Raw genomic sequence first — 19,619 nt, forward strand, 5'->3', positions numbered from 1 at the left:
AAATCTAATAGAGACCAAATTAAAATTGAACTCTTGTATGAGGACCAAATAATTAAAGAACTCAAAAGTGAACTCAAGTGCAAACTACAATTGGCATTAAGTGAAGTGAAAGATGAACAGTGTAGGTTAGAACATGATTAGTTAAAACTACAACAGAAAATTTACTCTCTCGAGACAAAGTTAGTGACATTGTGCAGGACCTTAATGAACCAGTGGAAAAGAAGTTTAAAACAATCCCCCAGGTTGTGGAATCCAGAGTTCGAGACCTGAGGGAAGAAGTGAGTGCATTGCATGGAAGAATGATGGCTGTGGAGGTTCATACCAGGCCCACCAGCAGTGATATTGGCTCCATTGTTACTAAGGTAAAACCCCCACGCTACAGTGGGACACTTTCTGGAAAGTGTTCCAGACACAGATACAGTGTGCGGTTACAATGGTTGGACATCAGAGAAGAGGGCCATACATTTGATCGCTGGCCTACATGGACAAGCAGCAAAGGTATCACCGTATTTACTCGCGTGTTAGACCCCCTTTTTCCCCTACTTTTACATCCAGAAAAATGTAAAGGGGGTTCCAATATGCTCTAACCTCAAATTTTATGCAGTGAATAAATGACTTCTAGGCTATAAAGAGCTATAAATTGTAAACATTCTACACTGTTCTTTAACAAACTTCTGAATGTATTTGAGTTATACTGGCTATTTTCGTTGGAAAGCATTATTTCTACGTGTAAAAGGTCAATAAATGATGAACACGACTTTTAGGCCTACATGTACAGTAAATATAATCTGTTTTAGTCGCACATATCACGTCATTTATTTTTATATCAGTAATTCCTCTGACAAGGTGGACGTCAGGAAGAATATACGGTCGTAAAAACTCGCTAGGAAGATTCGTCTCGCTTCATACTCGACCCCGTAGAGAAAAGTGATATGAGTATCATGTTATCATATTATGCAATATTGATACGAAATAACTCAGTGGCCAGTCATTTGTCTCTATCACTTGAGCAGCAGGCATACCACACAGTAAACCATCATTTTAATTGTCTTTTGCCGCTAACTTCCCTGCTATCAGCGTCTCGTCATTCCAAGTGATACCTTGACTGCCATCCCATCAGCCATGCACTGCAATTAAGACCAAGAGCATCTTTTTGAACCCGAGTATAGAGTCGAAACTGTATGAAGCTATTCCCAAATGGTTTCTGGAGGTGGTCTCTGATATTCACAGCTGGTGTATGTGTAGCAGAAGCCACTCCTTCTGAATAAAGGTATGTTGTTGAAAGTGTGCCAAACCACCAGCTTATAACTAACGTATGTTAGGAGTTGTATTTCCAAATGTAATACATAGTGACTGGAAGCATTCTTTTGATAACTGCCGATGTTGAAAGCCAGACCCTAATTTTTAAGTATATTTCATGCTTGTTCTCTACATTTATCACATCAGGATTTACCTAAAGAGTTGTAAATGAGATAAGAGAGACTGCATTGTTTAGGTTAGGTATGCTATCACCCGGATAGTGCTAAAGGATCCACGATGGAACGAATCAAAATAAATGACAGGAAAGTTTGCTGCATTTATGGATATCTACAGGTGTGGTGGTAATGCTTATTATTATCATGATGTTTAATTTCGTATGTTCGTTGTCTCCCAATTTTTATTAATGCATACCCTAGTATTGCACGTTATAAATTTCATATTAGAGCCCGTATTGTCAAAGCATCAACTTGTGAAAATTTAGATTTTATAATTCCACCTTTACAATACTGTAATTGTTTTTATTAAAACGACTACATTAAATTACACTCGTGAAACACGTTTCGTCCTCTTATAGGTCATCTTCAGTCACAAATATAAATACATAATATTAAAAATAAGGCGAGGACACATTAAAATAAGTAAATGCAAAGTCTTTGTATTCTTTGATGCGGCGTGATAACGTCTTGTCAATCTTCAATGTCAAAATGGTGCGGTGTGAACATGATATGAAGCATGAAGTCGAATTAAAATCATATGTTAAAACTGTTGTCCAAAACATCGAATTGTCAATTATAAAACACCGTAAGTGGCTAATCGAATGCAATGAAGTGGAATGAGGAAAAAGTTTTTGAACATTGCACACAAAGATACTGTGCAGTAGAATCTTATTATTGCTGTGTGAACAATGTATGCTTATATTAACGTATAATCTCGAATATGACCCGCCACTGAATAAGACCCCCACCCTTCTTTTAAAAGAACAAAATTTTAAAAAGTGAAGTCAAAATTATTTACAGTCTTTACTAACACACATCAAATGATTAGAAAATAAAAGTAAACAAACATTTCCAGAATGATATCTAACGAGTTCATTCATCATCATCATCATCAGTACCAACTTCAGAACTTTCATCACCATCACCTTCTCACAAAATGTCTTCATCGCTGCCGTCCATAGCATTAGAAATGCTACATTTCCTGAAGCTTTTTCATATGAGGTCTCCAGGGATACGGTTCCATGCCGTCAAAATCCACGAACACAGCAGCTGAACTTCCGGGTGTTGAATGCGACCAGTTGGCGTCAAGTGTGTGATTATCAGCCGCCATCCATTCTGTAAAGAGCTGTTTCAAGGCTGCTTTAAATAGACGGTTCACGCAGACATCCAGCGGCTGTAGCATAGATGTCATCTTGCCCGGAATAACTGCTAGGTCAGTTTTCCCATCCTTGATATGTTTCTTCACAGCATCTGTTGTGTGGACCGCGGTAACTGTCGAGCACAAGCAAGCTCTTTTGTCCCAATAATGCACCAGGGCGATGTTGCCAGGCACACTTTACCCAGGCTTCCACAAGTGAACTGTCCATCCAGCCGGAGTTCTGAGATCTGACTATAACACCAGCGGGTAGATTTTCAGGAAGCGTCTTTCGCTCGAGAACAATGTACGGCGGCAATTTGGTTCCGTCAGCAAGAATACACAACACTACCGTATACCGTTGTTTTTCATTACCACCAGTTCTGGCACCTTTAACATTCACAGTCCTGTCCACTGGCATTTCGAAGTAGACTGGCGTCTGATCTGCATTGCCAATTTGGGAAAGCAAATATGCATTTTCCTTCCGCAACCGAATTATGTGATGCTGAAATGACAATAACTTCTCATCGTAGGCACCAGGAAGACGCTGTGAAATTGAGGTATGCCTTCATACGCTCAACCCATTTCTTTTATAAAAATTACAAACTCATCCTCGGCTTGCCTTAAACCCTTCCGATGAAAGTTCTTCGTGATCTCTAATGCCTTTAGCTGACACATTTCAGTTGACACACTATATCCCAATTCCCACCTTTCTGTCACATATTCATTTTTATTTTTATTTTTCTTTCTGGAAACTGTACACTCGGTCCACAAAAAGCTCTACGATCACCACTACATGTTAATAGCACATTTTCCTTTCTCCAATCGCGAATACACGACTCGTCAATATCGTTATTTCCTACCGGTGGCACAATTTCCAATAATTTTGGCTTCCCAAACTACTTTCAGTTTCTCACTCGCAGTGAAACGCAAACGCTTTGTGGAATTCATGTTGATACTCCGAGAACGTGCATGAGACTGGCGCAAAGCGTGGAAATAGCATATACTGAGAGCGGAGAGAGCATTGTTGCCATTGTTTGTGGTCAATTATTTCTGTCTCTTGTGGAATTCCACGAAACATTTCTCAAAGCTGTCCTGGACACTCGCTGCAGTAGAACACGCGGTCCTTGCGCCGCCCCTCTTCGTAACACTGTTTACTACGTTTCCTCAGTCTACGTCCATTCTCTTTAGCCGCACATTTACTGGCAAAATGGTCCCTGTAGGCGGTGTGAGAGATTTTGGGAGCCTACGGAACGGTGGCCTGTAGTCATCTGGTAGTAACTCCTTAATTATCGCCAGTCGAAAGTCGTAGAGTGATACCTTCTTTACAGAGAACTTGTTATACAGCATGTACGAATTGTATAGTATCATTTCAATCACACAAATTCCTAGTTTTCGATAACACTTCGTTGTTTTTCTTGTGAAAGGATAGTAGGAAATCATTTGGTCGTGGAGATATGCGCCTGACATATGTCTACTGTACTCCACTATTGCTTTAGGCTTCACTGTTTTGGCCCCTCTATTGTTGCTGACCTCCACCATGTCAAGCTCATGTTGTATGGAATTGAATCGTACCTCGCGTTCATCCCACCTCTTTCCCACGGCTATGCCGTTAGCATAAGAGCAGACAACTTTGCCAACTTTTAGTTTGCTATCAACTACGCTGGCTGGTGTTTTCTTCCTGTCAACTCTGAGCGTACCAGCAGAATGTGTTCCATTACTGAGAAGAGTAGCAGATAAAGAATAGCTGTTATAGAAATTGTCCATATAGAATGCATGTCCTGAATTTAGCCAGCCTTGCATAAGATGGAGCACTACATTTGCAGCATGGTCCTTCCCACCTAAGTCGTCTGTTATCCCAGTGTAGATAGTAAAATGTATAACCGTTCCATCCTACTCCGTGAGCATATAGAGCTTGATGCCGTATTTATGTCGATTAACGAAACATCAGCCTGCCACGCCACATCATGGATTTGTCAATACTCAGCTCCCTACTAGATTCATAAACCTCTTTCATTTTATCATTGAAGCATTTGATCATTGGTCGTATTTTATATAAACGATCTGTTGGTTTTGGATCTCCCTCAGCTGGGTTTCTTGCAAAATGGAGGCACTTCAGTAGAAGTAGAAATCTACTTCTATTCATGTAGTTCCTAAAACATGGAATGTTGAATAACCTGTGTGTTTCCCAGTAATCCCTAATACGAGACACTTGCACAACACCCATGTGAAACATAAGTCCTAAAAATACACGGAACTCATCCACGGTGACATCGTACCAGTCCGTAATCCTTGACTTTTCAATGACATTTCCTCTCAAAAATAACTTCTGCAAATGCGTTACATTCAGTGACAATGTTATTGAGGAAGTTGTCATCTGCAAGCAAGCAAAAATAATCGATAGGTTTTGCATCACTTGGCAATGGAACCTTCATTCCTGGCCGACCAATAAAGTTTGTTTGTTTCATTGAGGACAAATCTAAACTCCAAGAAATAATCCCTCAAATATTGCCCATGTTATTTGCAGGAGATGCGGGGATGAGATATTACTTAAATGGAACCTTCATTCCCAGCCGACCAATGAAGTTTGTTTCATTGAGGACGAATCTGAACTCCAAGAATTGATCCCTGAAATATTGCCCGTGTTATTTGCGGGAGATTTGAAGATGAGATATTACGTATGTCTTCCTCATCTTCTGTAATGTGAGATGAAATTCTCACTCAGGTGGCTACAGTCACTTTTCACACTATCATCACTATCGTCGCTATCAACTCGGTCACTGTCACTAGCATTCAGAAGAGCTTCCAGACTATCATCATTAATTGCAAATCGCCTGTTTATTCCGCTAAGGTTCTGAAACTTCACTGTTCTCTCTTGACATTGCAGAAATGTATGCCGAATTGTAATGGCTACAGATATTGTAACTAACAATTTATCTGATGCCTGGATGGCGCATATGTTTAATAACACCTTAACAATCCACAGATAAGAGGTCTCTTTGTTTACATACATATTGGCAGAGATACGTGCTTTAATATTTGGCGCAGAGTGTGACGCACGTGTCTTCATCGGCACTAAGTGAAAGTGGAGTCATGACGCATATGTGTAGTCATTGGCCGCGAATGTGTTACGGACGACATGGGACAGATTCTGTGGGACATAGTCGGGACAGCGACTGGGATGTAAGGAAAATGCCGAATGCAGTCCAACCTATTAAGGCTTACTGAGCCCAGTGGACATCTCTAAAGGTCAATGACAGGTTGCTAACCCGCATGTGGGAGTTCACCGACAGCAATAAACAGAAATGTATTACAAACTAGTCAATACAGATCAATCATCCATATTAACCTATCAAGGTACTGACCGCTGATGAAGGGAACAATTGACTTTCCAAAACATGTATGGTTAAATAAATAGTTTTCTTTCATCAATAAGTGTATTGACAAGGCGGATTCAAATATAACTATTTTCAATAGTTCTGTAATACATTTCAGGCTGGTCAATACGGATCAGTCATTCATATTAACCTATCATGGTTAAGTTTATCAACAGTAAGAAACAAGTTGCCCAGCTGAGTATGAGGAAAGAAGTGATGACATAGTTGCATGCAGACACCATTGCTGGCCACTTAGGATTAAATAAGACTTAAGATTGTGTCTGACAGCTATACTGCTGGGTGCAGCTGAGGAACAATGTCGGGAAGATGTACCAGGTGAGACACACCTGTGCTGCGAGGAGAGGCCCATATTCCAGGAGTGGGGGCCAGATGGTGCAGTACATCAAGTACCACTCAATTACCATCAATATCGCTGGACCAGTCTCTGATCCACCCCTGGAAATCGTGGCCTACTCCTGCCCGTTGATTACTTTGTCAAGTGACAAGAGGCGTGCGCTATCCTTAACTAGGAGACATAGACTGTATCCAGTGTCTTAGCGAAGAACTTCTGCCTCTTGTACTGAGGGAACTTCATAGCAACCAGGACAGAAACTTCAAGCCAAGGCTGATGCATGAGATTCTACAACTTCTGGGAGTTCTGGAGACCTAAACGACACCTGTCCACCCTTAGTCAGGCAGCATGGTGGAGCGCTTCATGAAGACAATCAAGGAGCACCTTCGGAAAGTGGTTTTGGCGCACTGGAAGGACTGGGATGAGGGGGTCCCGTTTTTCTTGATGGCCTATTGAGCATCCACCTGCAAGACAATTAGTATGACGTCTGCCAACACGATCTTCAGGAGGCAGGTACACCTGCAGTGCAAACCCATGTTTGGAACAGCATATCAGGAGCAGCCAGTGACGGTCTACGTGTGGGAGTGTAGGGTCCGGCGTCCTCCCTGAGGGATGATAATGATTGTCCATTTGTATTGTATGGTGCTGTACCATGGAGCAGCCTTATGGAGCGGACAGTGTGACTACATGTATATAATTTGTTACCAATTTTTAAACAAGGACATTCAAGAAAGTGTATAAATTTAAGACTATTTGTTTTTTAAGACTTTATTAAGGCTTCATTTTAAGAATATCATAATTATTGTTAATCATTTGCTCACCATATGAAGCACATTTCCAACATCATCCTCGCATTCATATGTAATTTAATACAGTCAGGTACCTGATTGATTGCCTTTCAGATTGAGATTAAGGCTGAAGATGCCCTTAATTAAAGGGCGAAACATGCTCCTATAATTTTATTCAAGATTTAATTTCTTAATTAAAATCTCTATTTATGTATTGCATAGGTGGAATAAATAAATTTTAATATTTGACTTCAGTGTGACACTGTCAGGAATTTTAACATGTATCCTTGGGTGGAGCGAGTCAGCTTGGCTCCCGCCGATATGTGTCATCACAGAGTTACAGCCCCGCCATCTCATCACTGTAGACAACCAGTCAGAGACGAGTCAAGCGCGTGACTATGTGATCTCAGTGCAGGTGTCCCAGATACTACAAGAGAAATCCAGATCTTATTGATTCCAAAGATTTCCAGGGGTTTCGACTGTCACGAATTGCTTGGAAGGCCTGTTCTCCCAATATAAGGCAGGTTGAATGAGTTGAGATGGTTCAGTGTGAGCTCAGTCAGAGGAAGGAGTGCATTTCAGCTAGCAATCATGATGGTTCAGTTCTGTGAGTGACCGGGCTGTGGAGGGAGTGCTTCAGATCAGTGGAGTGCTCCGTGTGAACTGATGGAACAGTGCGGCTGAGCGACGAAATAACAAAATAATACTGCAATGTGTGTGCAAACTCCATACCACGTACAGACTTGAGAGACTTGTGTTGCGCAGGAGCAAACTGTGACTATGTAGCGATGATAGCATACAGTGAATGTGAATGTGTATGTGAACTGTGTATTGTAACTGTTTAAGCTTGTAAGTGTCAGAGTGAAATATTGGTGTGACTGAACAATGAGAACAGAGAGAGAGTATGCTAACTAATGTAATTGTGCGCCTGTAAATCGGATAAGAATTGGTGTTAGTTAATAAATCTTAGAGTAAATGCTGCCAGTAGTGTATTTATCTACCAACCTGCCATCATATTGCAATATTTAGGAATGACTTAGCAGATTGTAACTGCTGGCAAAATTCTGACATTGAATGGAAAATTTGTAACTAGGGTAAAATAGAAATAATGACATTGGGTGCCACCAGCAAAACATTTACAGAAATAATTGACTCAGTAGAGCATGAAAGAACTCCTCCCAAGGCAACGGTCATCAGGCTGATGAGGCTCTAAACTTGCTTCATGTACACTACTACTACTATTTAACTCTGAAAATAAAAGATTTGTTATAAGTTTCACTACTAGAATTTACTCCCAAAACAAAAATAAAACAAAACAAACGCCAACAACAATTATCATCACATGATGAGACCAACTCATTTTGCTGCTTATAAAAATAAACATCCACAAACATCTACAATTCACAAAGAAAAGAAAAACTGTAAATCGTTCTGGAGTCCACGCTTCAAGTTAATGGTATCCTACGGATAAGAAGATTGTCCATTCTTAACCCTATATGCTTTAGCGCAATATAATAATCATCATGGGATCTATTTATTCCAGGTTATAACTGTATGTTAAAACAAACCCAGTCGCCTCACTATGCTCCGTTAGTCAAACAACTTCACCATGTGAAAGAAACTTCTGTGGACTAGATGCAAGACAAATGCCACGTCAAATCAATCAAAGAATGACCAAGCGCTGAACAGTTCGCCTACAATTTCTTTCAGCAGTAATCAGTTCTGTGCATAAAATGCATTATCTCCAGATTACACCTATAAAACACTACCCACACTGTGCATTTTGTCAGTGAAGAATAATCCAGAGTATGACTTACAAAAGAACACTCTGTAGCGTCTTCCACGGACTGCTCATCAGGAACTTGTAATTACCAAGTAATGCACCTGTCATGATTCTGTAATGGTACAGTAATGCAACCGTAAAGAACTCGTACAGCAAAGACTTAGTAATGGTAGCCATCAACAGCAACCACAATGCTCATGAATCAGTAGTACTAATAAACTCATTGCATGCACGCACACATATATATAGGCTTGCTCCAAGTGGCTGTCATGTCTGCAAAATTCTACTGGAAGCAACGCTCCAACTGCAAAATATTCAAGTGTTTCTTGGTCAACTCAACCTCGTTCAAACTCGGAGCGTTCAGACCGAGCTATCAATCCACAAATAGCAATCTTGTACGTTCATCCACATTGATGAATTACCATCTTTAGCATACACTTCCTGGCTGTACCCAGAGTTTCTAAACTACTTGCAACACTTTTAACAGACTTAAACCGTTTTTCCTGATATAGTCAGTGTTTCTCAGGTTGCACAATCTTCACCACTAGGCCATGTGCACAGACTTACCCAAACAGAAATTTATAAAAAATATAATGATGCACATAGCAATATTCCCTAACTACAAATTCTTCTTACAATATTATGTTCTTAAATCTTAATTTAACAAACTCACACTATATTCAAAACTTAATATTACAATTAATTTTATGAAAATTTCTTAACCTAGAATTGGGGATCACATTTGTGTATAGTTACAAGTTATTTTATCTTTTGCTACCAAAACAATATAGTCAGCAAGCACCAAAGCTGAAATGTTGATTTCAGATGCTATCCAAATGCTTCAGACTTATTTGTTGGTTCTTTGATTATATCATCGATAGCCCAATTAAATAACACAGGAGATCTCTGAGAAACACCTTTCTGAAACTCTGTTCTTGCTTTTTCTTTATGCCACATTTAGCTTGGGTGTTATTCCTTGAAACAAGATCAGTCACCTAGTCTCTCAAATTGTTAGGCATGTTTGTATGATTAAGGCATCTTTAAGATGTCCATAACCTTTGTTATAATAAGCCTTTCAAACATCAAAGAATATAAAAGAGCAGTTTTTTTCAGTATTTGTTGTTTTCTGGAGGTGTCATTAATAACACAGTATTGGTTTTCATATTGGTACCAAGAAGTGAGGAAGTGTGATCACACTTCTCTGTTGTGAGGAAAATTCTAAGAATATTTGCATTAGTTTATCAATGACTTTTTCAATAATACATCTCATTACTGAAAATATGGAAGTAGTTCTCCAGTTAGTATATTTTCACCATACCCTCCTTTGTGAATAAGTATTACCCTGGCTGAATACTTCTTGGTATTTCTTGAATTTAAGAATAACATTTGTTAAAAGGCAGTGCAGTCTTGTTTTAAACTCTTTTAGTAGTATTAGACCTTACTCTGGCAAGAACTGAATTTATTTCAGGATCTGGAGTTGTGTTACCAGATTTTGTTTTCAAATAAATTTTGGTGATAAAAAAACTGAGGAAACAAATTTTAGATTGCATGCCGTTATGGTTTTTCAAAAAATGACACCTTTTGATATTGGCATTTTCTACTACTTTTCTCCCTATTCTGCTCTGACAGCCTCACAGATTTTTTCTTTTCTTTTCTTTCTTTCTTTCTTTCTTTCTTTCTTTCTTCTTGAATATACCTTAGCATGACCTGCCGGTTGTTTCTTTCTTGTACTGTAATAACGAACAGTTGGATGTTTTGAACACAGAAATAGACTGGTAGATTTAGCCAAGAATTCTGTTAGCTCAACACAGGGTAATTCAAAATACACAATATCACTAATGATGACCGTAAATTTTCTCTGATATTTCTTTATAATGCTTGTTTTGTCTTCCAATACACGAAATGAAGTATAACTACAATTTGCAATACGTCAGGAATTTTGTTGCGTAGCAGACTACTCTCATGTACAGTACACTATGTAAGCTTTGATTTGAGCTGCTTATATTTTGATACTTTGATACTATATTTCTACATACAGCATCTGGATAAGCTTTAGTGACATGAACCTGCAACAGACATATTTTTCCACAAATATCATAAGTATTAAATCGCCTACTCCCAACTCTGGAACTCTCCTCAGAGGATTGGACCAAGATAGGTACAGTTTGACATCGCGGAAGGGAACTTGTATCTTGCATTATGAATGATACAACCAAAGAAAATTATTTAAAATAAGAACTGACTTCTTAAACATTGTCTGTATAACAATATAACTTCAAAACATTTGTCAGTAAGATGAAATAACACACTATAAAAGTTCACCCACAAAAATAATTAAAACAGTAATTAATCTTACCCTGCAATTAACAGCCTCCAATTCACTGAACTTTAAAAGTAATTTGAATCACAGTGTGTAACCTATATCAAAAGAAACATAAACCAGAGAATACAGAATTAGAAACAATCATACAAAGTATAAAACACACAGAAAGCCAATGTTTAAATAAGAAACCTCATAAAAGTATGAGTAGCTCAAGAATCAGTAAACTATCAAAACATTGACTTCTTGAAACTCTGTTTCTACGGTAGTACTGATCTTCTTGAAGTATTCAATCTTTCTATTAAAACTAGACGTTACAATTCATTGAAAATGTGCTGTCAAATGAATTTATCATATTGGTCCTGTACTGGATTAATTGCAAATAGAAGGTATCTCTGGTTTGAAATTTGGTTGATTTACATTTTTTCTTTGAAATATCATTGTAGATAACTGCTTTATTTCATTTCTCCATCTCCAATTTTTTTACAAGTAGTAGTGATAATGTGATAATTTCATGTATGTATATGTATTTATAAGGGATTCATTTTTCTTTTCTCTTTTGACAGGAAATATGTGATACCCATAAGCTCCTTGTTCAGTATTTGGACAGGATTGTTACGGATCCATTAGATCCATTGTGTGAGCTGTTGGACGAAATAGGACCTGCCCCATCTTATGAAACTTTACTAGGCTGTAAGTGAGAACCATTTAGCATTAAACCACGCAGTGTTAAAACCAATGCATGCAACAAAATGAGGAATAAGTTGTCCATGAAAGTCATTGGAAGTGTGTTCTTGCATAGTTATCACATACCTGTTTAGTCTATGGACCGAGAATTCATACAAAATAATCTGAACGAGTTGGCCAGTACATGCTTCGCAGTTGAAGAGTGAATGCGAAGGTGTGAAGAAAGGTATTCAACATTTGGTTTAAGAATCATTGCACTCTTTTTTTTTTCGTGGGATATTACTGAAGTAATGTTTATGTGACACTCTGCAGGAAATCATACCTTACGTCAGAATATTGCATTTTTTGTTTATTTTATATTCTGATAGATAAATTTCTGATCATTTTCATGAAAACCACAAGTCTATAGCTTAAAATATGGTCACTTTTTTGAAGTTGTAAGACAGAATTTATTAAATTTCGAGGAAATAGATTGGAAATTGGGGTATATTACTCTGATAATGTATTAAGTCTGACTATTTCAATGGATAACGGAATATCAGCTTTGTGTGTTAAAGTAATTTTCATAAACATTCAGGAGTTTTATTCTCCAGAAATTAAATATGTAAACATGATCAAAATTTGTAAAAAGTGAAAAAGGAAGTTTTAGTCTGGCGGCACTCACATACGCAGAAGTTCTGATGTACAAATAACATAAGGGTACAATAATTCTAGTGTAATGCTAATGTTAATAATAATAGTGTTGGATATTCAAAAGCGCTCTGAAACTACACACAGTCGATATCCAATTAATGATTTACATTATAATCTATCTTGTATCCTGTAGTAACAAAACTGAATTGTTGCTCATTTTTCTGGAATGTTTTTAATTAGAGGCGAATTAGCCGTGCAGTTAGGGGCGTAAACAAACTGATGGGACCTTACATGTACAAAGGAAGAAACACCACTCGCAACATTTCCTTTAGCTCCTTGTCTGTAGCTGAAACCTCGAAAACTAAATTGACCACCCTTGTCGGTACAGAGCTCATACAGAACTATCAGTATTTGTCACAAAAGGCAATGATGTCAATCTCAATGCAATTTTATTTTGATGCGAATAAATATCACACTAGGTATGTTCACTTACTTCCATAGAATCACGTTATTGCCGCTATGTCTATTCCTAACACCCAGTTATACACAGTTATACAGAACACTACACTATTAAGGGAAACACACTGAACCAATTTACTATCGATTCTATCAGTACAGATATCAACAAGTTCTCACATTGGTTATTCACTTCACCATCACACAGTCGATTCTGAAAATTACAGATCAACAGTCCACACACTGACTATTCTCTTTGCCATCATCAGGCAAGACTGACTACCCTCTCACTCAAGTCGATTCTGACAAATACAGATATCAACTCACTCTAACCCACACTCTTCTTTCTCTTACTGCACTGTCTCTCTGACATACTGACTGACTTCATCTCGGAGTCCAACTGACTCAGAGTCCAGCACCAACACTGGCTCCACATCCGGCTCCATGGCTAAATGGTTAGCGTGCTGGCCTTTGGTCACAGGGGTCCCGGGTTCGGTTCCCGGCAGGGTCTGGAATTTTAACCATCATTGGTTAATTTCACTGGCACAGGGACTGGGTGTGTCGTCTTCATCACCATTTCATCCTCATCACGATGCGCAGGTCGCCTACGGGAGTCAAATCGAAAGACCTGCACCTGGCGAGCCGAACATGTCCTCGGGCACTTCCAGCACTAAAAGCCGTACGCCATTTCATTTCACTGGCTCAGTCATGGAGCCTGACCCTCACTCACTCACTCACTCACTCACTCACTCACTCACTCACTCTCTTTCTGACTCTCGGCCTGTCAGCTCGATACAAATACTGTTTGACGAACAGTGTAGAAATATTGACTTCTGGAAATGTTCTTGCAACCCTCTAAGAGGAACATGTCCAAACATAAAAGGAGCAATCGATCGGCCAGCCTCTCGATTGAAGTAGATCAAACTCGAATATTCTATTACTAATACACAAACCGCATCGACAAGTCTATAACATTCCTAATGTCTCTACATGTATTTGGATAATAAATCATTACTGTAAGTTTCCAGAAACCCCTGTATGTATCAGAATGATACTGGATTATACCCATTATATGAATATTAGAGAGTTTTCTACAGTTCTCGACTACACAGATTTTGAGGTTAGACGTATTCACAATATGTATTTGAGGTTATACAAATGTACAATATATATTTGCAGGGTATAGTCTTACTTAGCATTTAATAAAAGATAATTAAAATATATTAACAATAATAATTGAACGTTTCACAAGAGTTAGGTTATATGTGGGATGGCATACATACAACAATGTAAAAGTTGTATAGTATAGCATTGTTGAAGACCAATGATGCTGTACTATCTATGAACAGAATTGTTCTCATCTGAGTAGTATGCATCCAGATATTCAAATATAGGGTAGTGAAAAGAACAAACTGGACACTGTAACTTTTTATGCCGGGCTGAGTGGCTAAGACGGTTGAGGCACTGGCCTTCTCACCCCAACATGGCAGGTTCAATCCTGGCTCAGTCCGGTGGTATTTGAAGGTGCTCAAATACGCCAACCTCGTGTCGGTAGATTTACTGGCACGTAAAAGAACTCCTGTGGGACCAAATTCCAGCACCTCGGAGTCTCCGAAAACCGTAAAAGAGTAGTTAGTGGGACGTAAAGCAAATAGCATTATTATTAGTAACTTTTTATAATGGATCTAAATATGGACTTGATGTGGTTGATCAAATGTCCTGCAAGTACTTGGTGAAAGCACTATCCGGGCGATGGCCAGTTCACACTTTTTAATTTAATGGATTTGGCAGGAATAAATCTGTGGGTGGTAAACAATGCACTGAATGAGACTAAACTTAATCATACAGAATTCATTCTCCAGGTGGGAGAGGAACTAGCTTAAACTTATGCAGCAGGTAGGACGGTAAACATGAGCTGACGTTGCTGAAGAAATTCCTGACAGATCTGACATGTATGCTTCAGAATCCTACAGCCAGACCCACCGCGCAGCACTTCAAACCCATGGGCCCCGGCAGCCCAGCCCATGCAGTGCCGTTCTCTTCTGACGCGGCAGCGTACTGGCCCACAATACTGGGCTCATACAGCCCACCGCTGTCCACCGCACTTGGCGGGCTCAGTAGAATAACCTTGAGTACTTCTCCACATTAACATGCGCGCCTGCACAACGAAATATTCACGTCTCACTACTATTCGGATAATTCACTCTATGAATTCCCGTACGCTAATAACATATTTTAAAGTAGGCTGATACCTTTTTGAAATGAAACGGTAGAGATTTCTGCTGCACTGTAATAATAATAATAATAATAATAATAATAATAATAATAATAATTGAAAACAAACAGCAACTTTATTATAAACTAATATTCGTTTGCAATTGACACAAAGTTAACTGAAAATGAATCTAAATAACATGAAGCATATTCATAGGACTTCATTCACGTTTACCTCAAAATAAAATACAAACAGAAATGACGTGCAATATGCCAACAACAAAAACAAACCTGAACTTAGCTTTTACTTAGTGTCCGTAGTTTATTGGTCATTGCTAATGGTGGAATTACTGTGAATGAAAAGAAGAGCGTCAGCAATAATTGTCTTGTTGTAGAAGAGAATGAAGCCCACTGAACTGAAATTTCTCTCTGAAGCTGAACTTGATGCTTGCATACATATTACTTTCTTAGCGATCTGGTGAAATTTTAAATAGTTTCGTCCATTTGTTCTCCAATAGGACGCTATATCCATCTTCTTCCATTCCACAATTTTGCTTTAAATATCTTCCCAGCTCATCTGTTGGAATAGGAGCATCATGAACATCAGTCCACGAAGAAAACTTTGTTACTTTGGCAGGTTGTGGCATAGTCGTGGAGTCTGATGACATGGAAACATTAGAATGCTCGTCATTCAAACACACCTCGTTCATCGTAAGTTTTTTATCTAATCAAAAAAAGACAAAATCAGTCAGACTCCTTTAATCTATACTAATATAATAAAGAGAGGGCGTGAATTTTGTTAGTTTGTGTTGTATATCTGGAGGGTAATCTCTGAAACTAAAAGACCGACTCAAAAATCCTTTTGTTTATGTAAATATTCATTATCCCTGAGGGACATGGGCTGTATTTTATTTTCAAAACAATTCGAGGTGGGGGGCAACAGGGGAGATATAAAAATAATAGGCTAATATAGGCGAAATATCAAATTTGTCGTGCAAGGGCAAGACTAAGCTCATTTTAAGCCCCTTGACCCAAAGAACAAATCTCGGTAAGCCCTACGGGCCCAGAAACCATGTTTTAAGGCCCTAAAACTGACCATTATTGAGATATTGGTGCCTCACTACCCCTGCTCTTGGAATCGGATAAGGAAATGAACTGCCGTAACCATGGCAACGCCAGCTCCAGGATTCTACACCAGCGAGATTGTGTGTACGTTTGGGCATAGCTGCCAACCAAAATTTGTATACACAATCCCTGAGCATATGTACAATATATCTCGAAAACTTAACATGTTACAGATGTGAAGTGGTATTTATAATCTCTTTTAAAATTAAAGAGACATGTATTATTTTGCTTTCGGAAAAGACACCTGGGGGGGGGGGGGGGAGGAGGACTGAAATGTGGGCTGGCATGAATTCTTAAAATGAGCATATCTACAGTATATCTCAAACACTTAACACGTTACAGATGTGAAAATTGATATTTTTAATATTTTAAAAATAAAAAACAGGTATTATTTTATTTTGTGAAAAACCACTTAACGCGGGAGGGGGTGTAAAAGGGACTGAAAAGGGGGTTGAATTAATTTTATTAGGGCACTGATATCTCAAAAACTGAAGTTGTTACAGACGTAAAAATTAGTATTTAGAGTCTCCTTCAAGAAGAAAGAAATACGTATTCTTTTTGGTTTTGGAAAATCCACTTAAGGGGGGATGAAAGGACTGGAATATTAGTTGAATTATTTGTATGAGGATACTTATATCTAAGAAACCTAAAGATGTTGCAGACGTGAAAATGGGTATTTGAAATCACCTTTAAAAATTAAAAAACACTCATTTTTTGGGGGTAAAATTAACTTCAGAGGGGGGGAGGGAGTTGAAATAGGTGCTGAATTATTTTCATGAGGATACAAATATCTCAAGAATGAAGATGTCACAGTCGTGATAATTGGTATTTGGCAACTCCTTTATCAATAAACACATATTTTTTTGTTTTCGGAAAAACCACTTAAGGGATTGAAAAGAATTGAAACAGCAGGTGAATTTTTAAAATGAGTACCGGTATATGTGCAGTGTACATCAAAAACTTTACATATTACAGACATGCAACTTGGTGCTTGGAATGTCCTTTAAAAATAAACAAACATGTCACTCTTTTTTGTTTTCGGAAAATCCACGTAGGTGGGGGTGGAGGAAGGGCTGATAAAACTTGAAGATGTTACGGATGTGAAAATATGTATTTGTAATCTCCTTTAAAGATAAAAAAAACTATTTTTTACTTGAGAGAAGACGTTCTCACGTGTACAGTTGTTTGTCACATGGTCATCTAGCCCAAAAAGGCAATACTACACACTTGGTTTACAAAGAGTTTCTGGGGTAAATGAAAGCAAATTTTTCAGTGAGATTTTATACTTCAGGGATTTTCAGATAATGTCTTAGTACAGTACCGAGGAACGCTTGCTTTTATCAAATTACGAAATCCACACGAGAAGCCGAAACTGCTAGTGTGTACATAAAGTTCACTGCAGATCATACAGCACACAAAATTAACTTCTTTCCCATCACCTTCAACTACAGGCTTGAATACCAACCAAATACGACTTTTAAGTTCAGGATCCATTTCAAAAGTCTTGTATTGTGCGGTTTTTAGTTCGTATGTTCCTTCTTTCTTTTTACTTCACGATTTTTTGCCACGGTTTCCTTTCTTTTGGAACTACAGTCCACATTCATTTCCAATAACTGGATAGACGGAGAAGTCAAACTGAAAACCACAGCAAATTTGATCGTCTCCACTGGACCGTAATGCAACACACTCCGCTGACATGCAGTACACTGTACAAATTGAAGCAGTCAGCCAATAGAATTACCACAGCGCTGTCCTTGGCTCACCGTGTACGAATGACACAGCGCTGCCCAGACCGGCCCATGCGATGACGTCACAGGCTTCTTGTGTTCGAGCCTTTCAAAGCCCATTGCAGCTTACTGCCAAAGCAGCTCATGGGCTGGGTCTCTCTGCAGGACTCTGGTACGCTTATTGTCAAGTAAGGTCTAACTGCACTGGAAACAAGTAATTTGTGAAGTGTCATGTCTGCAGAAAAAGTTAATAGGAAATGCACAGCCAAAGACTACCACATATGGCTCCTCATTTGACAGTGGACTGTAAAGGCAGCAATGCAAGTTTGAAATTTGTACTGTATTTCATGCTAAGTTTGCCTTTTTCTGTTTAATACTAAACAAATACGTTACTAATTCTCAAGAGTGTAACATTTAATGATCGATAACTCCATTCCTTAATCTAGTCACATGTAAGGAAGGTGAGTCATAAGTGACCCATCGGCGGTTCTAGGACCTGAGCCAAACTGTCGCGCTTGTAGTGTTAATGACATATTTTATGAATATTACATATTTCACTGATATTTACTACATTCTTATGTACATATTTTGCACTTTAATATCACATAAAAATCTGGGCCCTGTTCTTGAGCCATTGAAGATAGAAGACAGTTTTCCATCCTTTTGACAGCAAAGTCATTTCTGCATGTCTGTGCCATTACAATCCCCTGATCCTCCTAATTCTAAGTCCTTCATTTTTTTTCTCTTTTAACAGGAAATATATGATAGTCATAAGCTCTTTGTTTAGTATTTGGACAGGATTATTGCAGATCCATTAGCTGTTAGATGAAATAGGACCTGTCACATTTTAAAGAAATATTTTTCATAACAATTCCCATCCCCCACCCCACCCCTTTTGTGATATGAACATGTCTCGTATGAACCAAAGTGTAACTTACAGGATACTGTTCATGTTAATTATTTAGAACGTATAGGAATCACCTTGTACCACCAAGTAAACCATAGTTTCTTAAATAAGCCCAAAAGCAACAGTTGTACAAATGGTATGTAAATCTATGGAAAACATCAAGACATATCTTCTGATAATGTTTAATTCCTCAAATGTTTGTTGAGTATATTTTTGTTTTTTTCAGCTTCGTCAAATGATGCAGTCCTGCTTCGCCTTGCAAAGACACAGCTATGCCTCACTCTAGTGAACAAATTTGAAGTTCCTGAGGATGATGTTACTGACATCAACAAACTTTTTATTAAGTAAGTTCCATGCATAACTTATTAAAGAAATAACATTAGCTCATCTGCTTGTACACACAAGCCAACTGAACGGAGTCATGGCCCCACTTAACAGCAGGAGCACTGTCATCCGAGACTGTAGTTTGCTAGTATTGGTATTACCGTGTGGTCACAATTATCAGAAGTTGTTATAATAATTATTAACTGTTTTGTTTCTGTTCATTGCAAATGTGAAAGTGTCTACGCTGTTTAGTTATATTATTTCTTAATTAATGAGTAAAATATGTTGTGTTTGAAGACAGCAATGTGGGTCTGAG

At 38.4% G+C, this 19,619-nt stretch overlaps 1 protein-coding gene across 1 annotated transcript in view; it reads left to right on the forward strand.

Moving 5' to 3' along the window:
* Positions 1-19,619, forward strand: part of LOC136864220 (ras GTPase-activating-like protein IQGAP1) — a 565,781-nt gene that overhangs the window by 479,346 nt on the left and 66,816 nt on the right. The window contains exons 31-32 of the mRNA XM_068226153.1: positions 11,797-11,923; positions 19,206-19,323. Coding sequence (XP_068082254.1) covers positions 11,797-11,923; positions 19,206-19,323 — 245 coding nt within the window. The remainder of the gene's footprint in view (positions 1-11,796; positions 11,924-19,205; positions 19,324-19,619) is intronic.

The sequence above is a fragment of the Anabrus simplex genome, chromosome 1 (genome assembly GCF_040414725.1).
Source record: "Anabrus simplex isolate iqAnaSimp1 chromosome 1, ASM4041472v1, whole genome shotgun sequence".
Taxonomy (NCBI): domain Eukaryota; kingdom Metazoa; phylum Arthropoda; class Insecta; order Orthoptera; family Tettigoniidae; genus Anabrus; species Anabrus simplex.